We start from the raw sequence: 13818 nt of genomic DNA, 5'->3' as shown, positions 1-13818 counted from the left end.
TGTGGCAGATTAGGATAATTAGGTTTAGGGTTAGCTAAAATGTGTAACCCACTTTGGATACAGCTACGACTGGAAATGACTTTTCGTAGCAGGTTAGGGAAGTATTTTCGCTAACTTTAACCTAATTCGCATAGCATGCTACATTACTTATCCTAACCTGCAGTGTAAATGCTCATAACCTACTAGGTTAAAGTCACTTCCGGAAGTGCCATGTTTTTTTAAGGAATCTCGGTGGTGTACACATACAGCTACAGACATAAATTACTTTTTCGTAGCAGGTTAGGGGAACTTCCGTATCATGTTTGAATAATTCGCGTAGCCGGTTGGGATAATTAGGTTCGCGAAAATGCTCTTCTGACCTGCTACAAAATGTCCCTTCCGGTCGTAGCGATAGACAAAAGTGGGTCATGTCTAGAAGGGATCCAGCTTTTGTCAAATTTACTTCAAACGTATTTTTGTTGTTGTGGCATTTTACCTAATCTTAACCTGCCACAGTTATTATCATAACCTGCTACGTATGTTCTCCTAAGTGAATGAACGTAGCAGTTTAGGACAATTAGGTTAGGGAAAGGGTTAGCTAAAATTCTATCATAACCCGCTACAAAAAGTAACTTCCGTCCATAGCTGCATTCTATCTAGTAACAACTGCAAACTCCGCTTTCGTTGCTGTACGATGGTGAAACGAGCACACCTGAGTAACGTGTACATTTTTGTTTCCCAATCACGCGAATGAGGAGGGGACTAATTCGGATGACACATGAAAATGTAACAACAAACGGGGGGAAAAAAACCTTCTGGACCATGCTAGCAAAAATACTGTTCTGTGACGCTAATACATGCTAATACTAGCTAGCATGATGAGACCAAAGAGAGCCTGTTGTGTCGGTGTATGTCGTGCTTGTGGGGAAAAAATTTCCAATAGAATATACGTGCACAATCTCTTCAGTCAGTTCGAAGGTCAATGTTTGAAACCATTTGACTACACCACAGCATTGGAGGACCTCACTGGACCAATTTCTCAGGACGATGCCTTACCACACATCATTTGCGAAACGTGTCGTAAACTTCTTAAAAGGTACTACAAAAGCTTTTGCGATGTGGAGAAAATTGGCAGTATATTTCGAGAAAGTGCTCAGAAGCAGAGGGAGAGTCACTCTCTTGCATGGCGAACTCGGGACGCCCAACAAGGTGAGATTAGTATCACCCCCTTTCCCCACGAGAAAATGGCAGACGCGTGTAAGGTTACCCCGCGAGATTTGACCGTAACGTTAGTAGTTGTGCCAAAGAGCGAGAACACAGGCGAAGAAGCCACACCACATCCCAACAACGATAACATCAAACCTGAGCCTGCAGAAATCTCAGTATACCTGGAAGAAGATATGGAGCAGGATCCACAGTCTGGCGATGATGCTGCTTCTTCGAAGCTAAGCCAGGTAAACACGTGTTGTCACCTTTAATACCTGCTGTATGTTGGAGAGAAGTCGGGGGGTAGTGTTAAAAGGTTCTAAACATCTTGAAGTTTCAGGTAAGTGTTCAATTTTGGTAGTTTGGTCGCAAGTATCAGGTGAAAATGCTTTCTGGGCCATTAAAATGTAAAAAAAAAAATATTGATTGGTATTGACATTTCCCCCTTCTAATTTTAGGTGAGTGTGCCAACTAAATACATCCTTACTGGACCCATGGAGAAACTTGTGGATAACATGTTAAATGGACAATTCTTCAGCGCAGCAAAGGCAATAATGGATATTCCTGATTTGGCTTCCCTTGTCACTAAAGAGGTTTTGAACCAAGTCGTCAAAGAATGCAAAGAGCTCACTAGCGTTCCATTCAACTCCATACTTAGACAGACCAGTCCTTCCTCTCTGGAAGCCTTCAGATGGGACACTGTTTTTACTGAATGGAAGACAACCGCACCCACGTTCCTTAGGTTTCTGGAGTCCGCAAGCACATCTACATGGGTTTCTGCCCTGACCAAAGAACGTACACAGAGAAAGAACTTCGCCATAGGCATGGCTGGAGCCACTCTTCTCAAGGTACGTTGCGGCAGGATGAGTGCACCCATGTATCGGAACTCGCTTATCATGCACCAGGCTCAGAAGAAAAAGTGCTTCAATAGGTTTGCCAGACTTGGTGTCTGTGTTACAAAGCAAAGCATGCTTCATCTGTTGAGAAGAGTGAGGGCATCGGAAGAAGTAACCAGGACTCCCTCTGCAGGTGAAGACCACAACTACGACTCAGTAGCGCCAAGAAGATCCACAGAAAATACTGACAGACAGGTGTGTAATATTTGTTTCTATCATGGTTGGAGTCAATTCCAATTAAATTTCAGTCAATTCGGGAACTAGGCTTAGACTGAAATTCCAATTGTCTTCAGTGCTTTTCTAGGCTGAACAATTGAAATTGCAATTTGATTTACTTTCTGAATCGACAAGGAATTGCCCCCAACCTCGCTTGTTTATAGTGTCTCCAGCAGGTATTCACACCTTGACTTTTTCCACATTTTTGTTGCTACAGTGGGATTAGAATTGATTTAAATGTCATTTTTGTCAATTATCTACACAAAATACTCAAACGTCAAAGTGGAAGAAAACTTCTAACATTTGTAAAACATTTGATTAGAGCAGGATCCAACCCCTTAGTCAATACATGTTAGAATCACCTTTTCACACCTGGAAAGTGCAACATTTGCCCATTTTTATTATTTTCAAAATTCTTCAAGCTCTGTCAAATGGGTTGTTGATCATTGCTGAACAACCATTTTCAGGACTTGCCATAGATCTTCAAGCAGATTTAAGTCAAAACTGTTTCTCTGCCACTCAGGAAGGTTTTACTGTCTTCTTAGTAAGCAACTCCAGTGTAAATTTGGCCTTACGTTTTCAAATACTGTCCTGCTGAAAGGTGAATTAATCTCCCAGTGTCTGGTGGAAAGTAGACTAAACCAGGTTTTCCTCTAGGATTTTGCCTGTGCTTCGCTCCATTATGTATTTTTTTTATCCTGAAAAACTCATAACATGATGCAGCCACCACTATACTTGAAAATATGGAGTGGTACTCTGTAATGTGACGTATTAGTTTTGTCCTAAACATAACATTTTGTACTAGAGATGTACATTTTGCTGCCGACTAACCCGACCCTCATTAACCGGTCAACAAACGGTCAAATAAATTCCAAACAGTGACATGACCAACAGAAAATACTATGCGTGCATACGAGGAACGCACATTTTTCATTAAGAGCTTAATGAAAACATAACAATAGCAAGCATATAGCTTATTATTGAACATGCAACTGCAGTAATGAAGCAACTATTAACTTAATTTTTCAAACATTTTTGCCGAAATACAATTTTGCGGGAAAACAGTTCACCTGATGTGAGCCGTTCCATATGCTACAGAGATGAAATTATGAAAATCTTTAACTTAGAAAGAGGGGGAATCTAATAGCAACAACTAGAATGGGTTACTAATATGATTACTAATATGACTAAAAATGGTAGCTCTTTTTAATCGTGGCCATCAAAACAGTTTTTACCACGCGATTGCGTTTAGAATTATGTTGCGCAATGACTGGGTTTATAAAAGCTAGTTTCATTCCAAAACCAGCTTTTTGAGGAGGTGCTCTCTCGCTGTCTAACATGTGATAGGCTATTCCGCTCATCAAACTAGGCTCTGTATGCTGTGCGCGTTTGATAAATCAGATAAATGATGACTAACATACACACAAGTCAATTTAACTTGACATGTGTAATCAGGTGCGTGTCCTTACTCAACATTGACAGGAGCGCTCCAAAGAAAAGACGATTACTAAATTGACAACTCGTAAATGGAATAAAGTAAACCAAAAGTTGTTTCTCACAAGTGTAGCCTAAGTTGTTCAATGAGAACGGTAAAGAACTGGAATAATAATGTATTGAATGCATTTACAGACATTACCGTAACCAAACAAACATTTGTAGATTAGGAATTAATGGTAAATGTACTACTGTTTAAAAAAAAAACAATTTTACTGGTGATTTATTGGGAATTGATAGACACTAGCAATCAAATGCAAACAATTCACAATGAAGTTATGAAACAAAGAATGTGCACAAATTGTCAGGAGAGAGCGAGAGACATGCATTGTGCAGCCACATTCCTACTTCTTGGACTGTGCCATGCCCGGGGACTCGGAAATGGATGAGTCCACTGAGATGGGCGCAAATAAGACCGCTGTCTTGTGTGCCATATATACAGCTGTCTTGTGTGCCATATATACAGCTGTCTTGTGTGCCATATATACAGCTGTCTTGTGTGCCATATATACAGCTGTCTTGTGTGCCATATATACAGCTGTCTTGTGTGCCATATATACAGGGCCTTTGGGAAGTATTCTGACCCCTTGACTTTTTCCATATTTTGTTACATTCCAGCCTTATTCTAAAATTGATTAAATAAATCAAATAATCTGCAATCTACACACAATACCTCATGATGACAGAGTGAGGGGTTTATACAATTTTGCAAATGTATTAAAAATAAACGGATACCTTATTTAAGTAATCAGATCCTTTGCTATGAGACTCAAAATTTAGCTCAGTTGCATCCTGTTTCCATTGATCATCCTTCAGGTGAGGTTGCACAGTTGGACAGTGCATGTCAGAGCAAAAACCAAGCCATGAGGTTAAATGAGTTGTCTGTTGAGCTCCAAGACAGGATTGTGTCGAGGGACATATTTGGGGAAGGGTACCAAACAATGTCTGCAGCATTGAAGGTCCCCAAGAACACAGTGGCCTCTATCATTCTTAAATGGAAGAAGTCTGGAACCACCAAGACTCTTCCTAGAGCTGGTCACCCGGCCAAACTGAGCAATCAGGGGGAGAAGGGCCTTGGTCAGGGAGGTGACTAAGAACCCGATGGTCACTCTGACAGAGCTCAGGAGTTCCTCTGTGGATATGGTTGTCCTTCTGGAATGTTCTCCCATCTCTGCAGCACTCCACCAATCAGGCCTCTATGGTAGAGTGGCCAGACAGAAGCCACTCCTCAGTAAAAGGAACATGACAGCCAGCTTGGAGTTTGCCAAAAGGCACCTAAAGACTGACTATGAAAAACAAGATTCTCTGGTCTGATGAAACCAAGATTGAACTCTTTGGCCTGAATGCCAAGCATCAAGTCTGGAGGAAACCTCTTACCATCCCTATGGTAAAGCATCGTGGTGGCAGCATCATGCTCTGTGGATGTTTTTCAGAGGCAGGGACTGGGAGACTATTCAGGGTCGAGGCAAAGATGAACGGAGTAAAGTGCAGAGATCCTTGATGAAAACCTGCTCCAGAGCACTCAGGACCTCAGGCTGGGCGAAGTTTCACCTGCCAACAGGACAACGGACGTAAGCACACAGCCAAGACAACGCAGGAGTGGCTTCAGAACAAGTGTCTGTATGTCCCTGTGTGGCCCAGCCAGAGCCCAGACTTGAACCCGATCGAACATCTCTGGAGAGACCTGAAAATGGCTGTGCAGCAACGCTCCCCATCCAAACTGACATAGCTTGAGAGGATCTGCAGAAAAGAATGGGAGAAACTCTCCAAATACAGGTGTGCCAAACTTGTAGCATCATAGCGAAAATGACTCTAGGCTGAAATCGCTGCCAAAGGTGGTTCAACAAAGTATTGAGTATAGGGTCTGAAAACTGTAAAAGTGATATTTCATTTATTTATTTTTTGACAAATTTAGCAAAAATGTCTACCTGTTTTTGCTTGTCTTTATGGGTTATTGTGTGTAGATTGAGGGGAAAATAACTTAAATTAGTTTTATGTGGAAAAGGTTAAGGGGTCTGAATACTTTCCGAAGACACACACACACACACACACACACACACACACACACACACAAACTCAGTTTTTCACCATTACTGACATTTAATCCTGCTAAAAATTCCCAGTAGCTGGTAGCATTGCCTTTAAATTGTAACTTGGGTCAAATGTTTTGGGTAGCCTTCCACAAGCTTTCCACAATAAGTTGGGTGAATTTGGGCCCATTCCTCCCGACAGAGCTGGTGTAAGTGAGTCAGGTTTGTAGGCCTCCTTTCTCACGCACAATTTTTCAGGTCTGCCCACAAATGTTCTATAGGATTGAGGTCAGGGCTTTGTGATGGCCACTCCAATACCTTGACTTTGTTGTCCTTAAGCCATTTTGCCACAACTTTGGAAGTATGCTTGGGGTCATTGTCCATTTGGAAGACTAATTTGAAACCAAGCTTTAACTCCCTGACTGATGACTTGAGATGTTGCTTCAATACATCCACATAATTTTACTCCCTCGTGATGCCATCTATTTTGTGAAGTGCACCAGTCCCTCCTGCAGCAAAGCACCCCCACAACATGATGCTGCAACCCCCGTGCTTCACGGTTGGGATGGTGTTCTTCAGCTTGCAAGCCTCCCCTTTTTCCTCCAAACATAACGATGGTCATTATGGTCAAACAGTTCTATTTTTGTTTCATCAGACCAGAGGTCATTTCTCCAAAAAGTATGATCTTTGTCCCCATGTGTAGTTGCAAACCGTAGTCTGGCTTTTTTATGGAGGTTTTGGAGCAGTGGCTTCTTCCTTGCTGATCGGCCTTTAAGGTTATGTCGATGTAGGACTCGTAGGACTTTTGTACCGGTTTCCTCCAGCATCTTCACAAGGTCCTTTGCTGTTGTTCTGTGATTGATTTGCACTTTTCGCATCAAATTACGTTCATCTCTAGGAGACAGAACGCATCTCCTTCCTGAGCGCTATGACGGCTGCGTGGTCCCATGGTGTTTATACTTGCGTACCATTGTTTGTACAGATGAACGTGGTACATTCAGGCTTTTGGAAATTACTCCCAAGGATGAACCAGGCTTGTGGAGTTATACAAAAGGTCTTGGCTGATTTCGTTTGGTTTTCCCATGATGTCAAGCAAGGAGGCACTGAGTTTGAAGGTAGGCCTTGGAATTCATTCACAGGTTCACCTCCAATTGACTCAAGTGATGTCAATTAGCCTATCAGAAGCTTCTAAAGCCATGACATTTTCTGGAATTTTCCAAGCTGTTTAAAGGCACAGTCAACTTAGTGTATGTACATTTCCGACCCACTGGAATTGTGATCCAGTGAAATAATCTGTCTGTAAATAATTTTTGGAAAAATGACTTGTCATGCACAAAGTAGATGTCCTAACCAACTTGCCAAAATTGTAATTTGTTAACAAGAAATGTGTGGAATGGTTGAAAAACAAGTTTTAATGACTCCAACCTCAGTGTATGTAAACTTCTGTGTGTGTGTGTGTGTGTGTGTGTGTGTGTGTGTGTGTGTGTGTGTGTGTGTGTGCTTCTTCTTGACCAACAGCGTGTTGACTAATTGGGGTCAGCCTTAATTATGTCTACGGCAACTATGTTGTTGATCCATCCTCTTTTTTTTAAATCCTGTCACAGCCATTAAACTAACTGTTTTAAAGTAACCATTGGCTTTGTGAAATCCTTGAGCGGTTTCCTTTCTCTCCGGCAACTTGAGTTAAGGAAGGACACCTGTATCTTTAATGACGGTGTATTGATACACCGTGCAACTGGTAATTAATAACTTTACCATGCTCAAATGGATTTCTACCTATCTACCAATTGGTGCCCTTTGCCAGGCATTGTAAAACCTCTTTGTGGCTGAGTCTGTTTTAATCTACTGCTCGACTGAGGGACCTTTTTATAGATCATTGTATGTGTGGGGAACAGGGATGAGGTAGTCATTCAAAAATCATTTTAAACATTATTTGCACACAGTGAGTCCATGTAACTTATGTGACTTAAAGTCTTACTCCTGCACTTTAGGTTTGCCGAAACAAAGGGGTTGAATAGTTATTGACTCAAGACAGTTCAGCTTTTAATTTTTAATTGATTTGTAAAAAAAAAAATGTAAAAAACATAATTCCACTTTGATATTTGGGGTATTGTGTTTAGGCCAGTGATGAAAAATCTCAATTTGATCACTTTTAAATTCCGGCTGTAACGCAACAAAATGTGGAAGAAGTCAAGGGGTGTGAATACTTTCAGAAGGCACGGTAGGTTGTGTCCTGGTCGTGATATACATTTTATCCCCAATGTGCTCATCCCTTTGTGGGACATGGTGGTTTTTATTCAGTCATTTCATGGCAGAGCAGAGGGAAGTTCTGTCAGAGTTATAGATGTAAAAAATATTGCAATATTTATTGAGTAAATGATTTTCTTACCCTTGCCTTAATGGAGCAGGAGGACCCAGAGCCCACAGCGACTGAGAAGCAGCAGGAACCAAGGACCAGTCTGGGGGAAGAGCAGCTTCCAGACTCTGGAACGACAGAGTCCACAACAGTCACATGCACTCCTCTCTTTCGGAGCAAAAACCATGGTCAGGGCCCATCCAAATGCCAGGCCAGGCCCAAACCTCTGCCCAAACCCCAGCCTCAGCCCCAACATCAGGCCCAGCCTCAGCCCCAACATCAGGCCCAGCCTCAGCCCCAACATCAGGCCCAGCCTCAGCCCCAACATCAGGCCCAGCCTCAGCCCCAACATCAGGCCCAGCCTCAGCCCCAACATCAGGCCCAGCCTCAGCCCCAACATCAGGCCCAGCCTCAGCCCCAACATCAGGCCCAGCCTCAGCCCCAACATCAGGCCCAGCCCCAGCCCCAACATCAGGCCCAGCCCCAGCCCCAACATCAGGCCCAGCCTCAGCCCAAACCCCAGCCCTTCCCCACAACCTTTCTCCTGGCCCAACCCTTCCAAACAGCACAGAACCAAACTGTTATGTTGTCTAAACAGAATGGCTCCCTGATGATATTTACACTTCCCTATGTGCAAAGCCCTGCAGATCAAAGTGAGGAAGTCAAAGGTGTGGAAAGCACTACGTTGCACAACTACAACGTTCCTTGTTCTTGCCAGGTGTGTGGGCAATCATTTGACTTCACGTGTCATTTGATAAGACATGTTCAGATGCACTTAGCGGAGCAAAACCGTTTGTGTGGTTTGTGTGGGAAGGTCCTTGGGCCTGCAGAGAATATGGCGGTTCACCTGCAAACTCACAGTCTAATGAAAACTTTTTGTCATATTTGTGGCAAATGTTTCCCTAAGAATTCTGAGCTGAAATATCATATAAGTATTTATCACTATGTGGAGAAGCCACATCTGTGCGAAGTGTGTGGCAAAACCTTCAGACATGGCAAGGCCCTTAAAGAGCATCATACGTCCGCTCACATAGAGGGACGAGATAAGCCATATAAATGCCATTTGTGCCGAAAAGGCTTCTCAGGAGAAAGACAAGTTAAACTCCACCAGTTAACTCACACTGGAGAGAAACCGTTTCAGTGTGAAGATTGTGGCATGTGCTTCAGGGAGAAGAACACTCTTAAAGGGCACATGAGGACTCACACAGGAGAGAAACCATATAAGTGCAGAGAGTGTGGGAAATGCTTTAGATTGTTAGGTGCTTTAAAATGTCACCTACTAACTCACACTGGAGAGAAACCGTATCGCTGCAACGTCTGTGGCAGATGCTTCAGTCAGTCCTCATCCCGCAAGACTCACATGAAAACTCACAAAATGGCTCACACAGTAGAGAGTGCAGAGAGACCACAGAGTGCAGAGAGACCACAGAGTGCAGAGAGACCACAGAGACCAGAGAGTCCAGAGAGACCACAGGGTCCACAGAGTGCAGAGAGTCCAGAGAGTCCAGAGAGACCAGAGAGTCCACAGGGTCCACAGAGTGCAGAGAGACCACAGAGTGCAGAGAGACCACAGAGTGCAGAGAGTCCACAGAGTGCAGAGAGTCCACAGAGTCCAGAGAGACCACAGAGACCACAGAGTCCACAGAGTGCAGAAAAGGCTTTGTCGGAGTAGGATCTCTAAAATGCTGGTCCAATGGAGAGACACCATAGCTTAGATCTCCCTCACAACACATATGAACATTTACTAAAGGGAGAACCCACAACATGCCTTAGAAGTTGTAAAAGTGGCCTGTTCTGACATGTTTTAGAAGACAAAGACATGCCTCTAAAGTCACTTCTCTTGTTTAAATACATTGTGAATTAGCAGTTTGAAAACATCGCTTAAGGACTTAGACTGACTCTCCAACATTCCACAGTACATGTATGTCATTTTCACAAACAGAAGTCGACAGCATGTGGTCAACTTGTCTGTCCCAAATTGTTATGAGACTGCCGACTGGTCCCTAAAATGTGTTAGTCTCACAGTTACAGATTGATTCATTTCTTTATGTTTTGGTTCAAAAGTATTGTGTATTGTAGCTGCCAGAGGATAACACAATAAAATATTTTGTACTGTTTTTCAACCACAGAAGGGACACACTTCTCATAATAATGAGAATGCATATTCACTGAATAGGTTTAGCTCCTCTTCCATGTAGTCTTACTGTTGGTTAAACCTTAAGATGCATGAGAACTGAAAGTTTTTTTACTAAACATACTAAACTCAGGAAAAAAAAGAAATGTCCTCTCACGGTCAACTGTGTTTATTTTAAGCAAATTTAACTTGTAAATATTTGATTGATCATAAGATTCTACAACTGAGACATAAACTGAACATGTTCCACAGACATGTGACTAACAGGAATGGAATCATGTGTACCTGAACAAAGAGAGGGGGGTCAAAATCAAAAGTAACAGTCAGTATCAGATGTGGCCACCAGCTGTATTAAGTACTGTAGTACATCTCTTCCTCATGTACTGCACCATATTTGCCAGTTCTTGCTGTGAGATGTTACCCCACTCTTCCACTAAGGCAAGTTCCTGGACATTTCTGGGGGGAATGGCCCTAGCCCTCACCCTCTGATCCAACAGGTCCCAGACATGCTCAATGGGATTGAGATATGGGCTCTTCGCTGGCCATGGCAGAACACTGACATTCCTGTCTTGCAGGAAATCACGCACAGAATGAGCAGTATGGCTGGTGGCATTGTCATGCTGACGGTTCATGTCAGGATGAGTCTGCAGGAAGGGTACCACATGAGGGAGGAGGATGTCTTCACTGTAACGCACAGGGTTGAGATTGCCTGCAATAACAACAAGCTCAGTCCAATGATGCTGTGACACACCGCCCCAGACCATGTCACGGATCCTCCTCCAAATCGATCCCTCTCCAGAGTACAGACCTCGGTGTAACGCTCATTCCTTCGACGATAAACGCGAATCCGACCATCACCCCTGGTGAGACTAGGCGATGGCACATGTTCATTAATTGTTTATTGTTCATTGAACAAGCATGGGAAACAGTGTGAAGTTATTTGGATTTTTACGAATTATCCTTGAAAGACAGTGTCCTGAAAAGGGGATGTTTCTTTTTTTTGCTGAATTTAGATAGTCGAAACTGTTGTCTTTGCTGTTGTTATCTTTGTTTCACTGCAGTCCCAGAAGGTGGCGATAATGCGCCAACTTGAATGTTGTCGGGTGCGCCCTGAACCGTAGAAGAAGACTTTCAATCGTAAACAACTAGCTAACGTTTGCTGGCTGCTAGTGTGCGTTTCTTTTCGCAAAAAAATGGCCAAATTGGAGTTGCTAAGTTTGTTTCTCACTGAACGATTAACGTCTGCTGCACAGGATATCTATAAAATGTTAGAAGAAACGTTTGCAGAATACCAAGCAGAGATCACTTACGTAAAGAGAGAGAATGAATTTCTACGGAAGCAGTTTAATGCTAACAGACCGAGAAAAGTGAACGTTAAACGAGGTTTGTAGGACCAAATAATGCACATTTCATTATTTGAAATGTAAGCCATATTTCTATCTAAAAGAGAATATGAGGGTGTGAACTAGCTACTGAACTTGTGTTTAGGAGGAGTTGTGACATGTGCAGTGCACGCACGTCCGCTATAGAATTGTTTTACCAACAAGGGGTCTGTCTGAGATGTTATTTTGTCAACCATCCATAACTGCAGGTCTACGACAGATCACCCGCACTGTCTCTGTAGCAGTAGCTCCCCCAAAGCTGAAGCAGGAGTCGAGCCCCACTCTGGGGAAGGAGGTTTCACAAACTGAGGAGAAGAAGCAAGAAGCAAGGACCAGTCAGGGGGAAGAGCAGCTTCAAGAGACTGGAACAACAGAATTGATGCCTACACCCACCACTAACTGTTGCAGCAAAGACAATGATCTTGGCCCATCCAAAACATTGCCCCAGATCCAGCCCAAGCCCTTACCCTCCTTACCCATACCCCTTCTCCTGGCTCAGCCCGCACAGCCCTTCCAAATCGCACAGAACCAAGCCGTCGTCTTATCTCATCAGATATCGCCTCTGGTCATTCAGGTTGTAAAGAAATTGTTTATTTGTAAAGACTGTGGGAAGACTTTCCGTTACATGAGTCGTTTGAAACAGCACACACGCATGGCTCACACGCAGGAAAAACCCCACTGCTGTACGTTGTGTGGAAAGTGTTTTCTTACCGCCAGCAAGTTAAAAACACACCAGCTAATACACACCGGCGAGAGACCCTACCTCTGTAATGTCTGTGGTCACTGTTTCAACCAGAGGTCGAACCTCAAAGTACACATGCAGAGGAAACACAAAGATGTCAAGGGTGTGTGACAAACAAAAAAATAGCATTCAGTATACGGATTTACATTCATATTTACATTTTAGTAATTTAGAAGACGTTCTTAGCCAGAGCGACTTACAGTTAATGCATTCATCTTAAGATAGCTAGGTGGGATGATGAAAAGGTTATGTGGGAAAAAGAAAAAAAAGACATCTCCCCAACCCCTACATTCAGGCGTATGTCAGTGGAGGCTGAGGGGAGAACGGCTCACATAAGTCTCCCCAACCCCTACATTCAGGTGTATGTCAGTGAAGGCTGAGGGGAGAACGGCTCACATAAGTCTCCCCAACCCCTACATTCAGGTGTATGTCAGTGGAGGCTGAGGGGAGAACGGCTCACATAAGTCTCCCCAACCCCTACATTCAGGTGTATGTCAGTGAAGGCTGAGGGGAGAACGGCTCACATAAGTCTCCCCAACCCCTACATTCAGGTGTATGTCAGTGGAGGCTGAGGGGAGAACGGCTCATATAAGTCTCCCCAACCCCTACATTCAGGTGTATGTCAGTGGAGGCTGAGGGGAGAACGGCTCATATAAGTCTGGACCGGAGTGAATGGAGTGGCATTGATACCAATCCCCACATTTCCCTTCAGCCATTACCACAAGCCTGTCCTCACCAAATTAAGGTGCCACCACCCTCCTGTGGTGTATATAATTTCTCCTCCCTTTCTTCCCTGTATTGTTGTCTCAAATCATAAACTACATTGAAGATGTAAAACAGCCTGTTTTCTTTTACAGGCTACAACCTCTAACTTGTATCATATTTTGGCTCTAATTGCTGGACAGGTCTTGCATGGTTAGATGCTTTCTTTGCTCAGCTCAAAAGCAAATTCAGTCAACCCCTGATAAGTGCACATTGGGTAATTGCACCACTTCTGTAGCCTGTGGTATGTGCCCAAAATTAACATGCCCTTTTAAACCTACATAAACCATTTAAACATCTTTACTGTTGTGCTGTCTTCCATAAGAACACCCTGTACAGTACTGAAAAATATTGCTTAACACTCAAATCTCACTCATTGGTATTCACTTCTGTAGCCTGTGGTATGTGCCCAAAATTAACATGCCCTTTTAAACCTACATAAACCATTTAAACATCTTTACTGTTGTGCTGTCTTCCATAAGAACACCCTTCACAGTACTGAAAAATATTGCTTAACGTGTACAATGCATTCATTTTCAGCGTTCCTTGAGAGCTGAACATGATGTTTGGGTTTGGCCTTATCATATTTATGGCCTCGCGTTTTCCTATTATTACGGTAAC

The 13818-nt window shown here is 43.2% G+C and overlaps 1 protein-coding gene across 1 annotated transcript; it reads left to right on the top strand.

Moving 5' to 3' along the window:
* The first annotated feature begins 1223 nt into the window (after positions 1–1223).
* LOC118388207 (zinc finger protein 664-like) lies at positions 1224–13653 on the top strand. Its single transcript, XM_052528630.1, has 3 exons — positions 1224–1433; positions 8653–11694; positions 11903–13653. Exons 1-2 carry the CDS (start codon positions 1224–1226, stop codon positions 9847–9849), a joined length of 1407 nt encoding a protein of 468 aa, XP_052384590.1. The 3' UTR covers positions 9850–11694; positions 11903–13653.
* Positions 13654–13818: the final 165 nt, after the last annotated feature.

The sequence above is a fragment of the Oncorhynchus keta genome, chromosome 10, assembly GCF_023373465.1.
Source record: "Oncorhynchus keta strain PuntledgeMale-10-30-2019 chromosome 10, Oket_V2, whole genome shotgun sequence".
NCBI lineage: Eukaryota > Metazoa > Chordata > Actinopteri > Salmoniformes > Salmonidae > Oncorhynchus > Oncorhynchus keta.
This window is presented reverse-complemented; position numbering and strand designations above follow the sequence as displayed.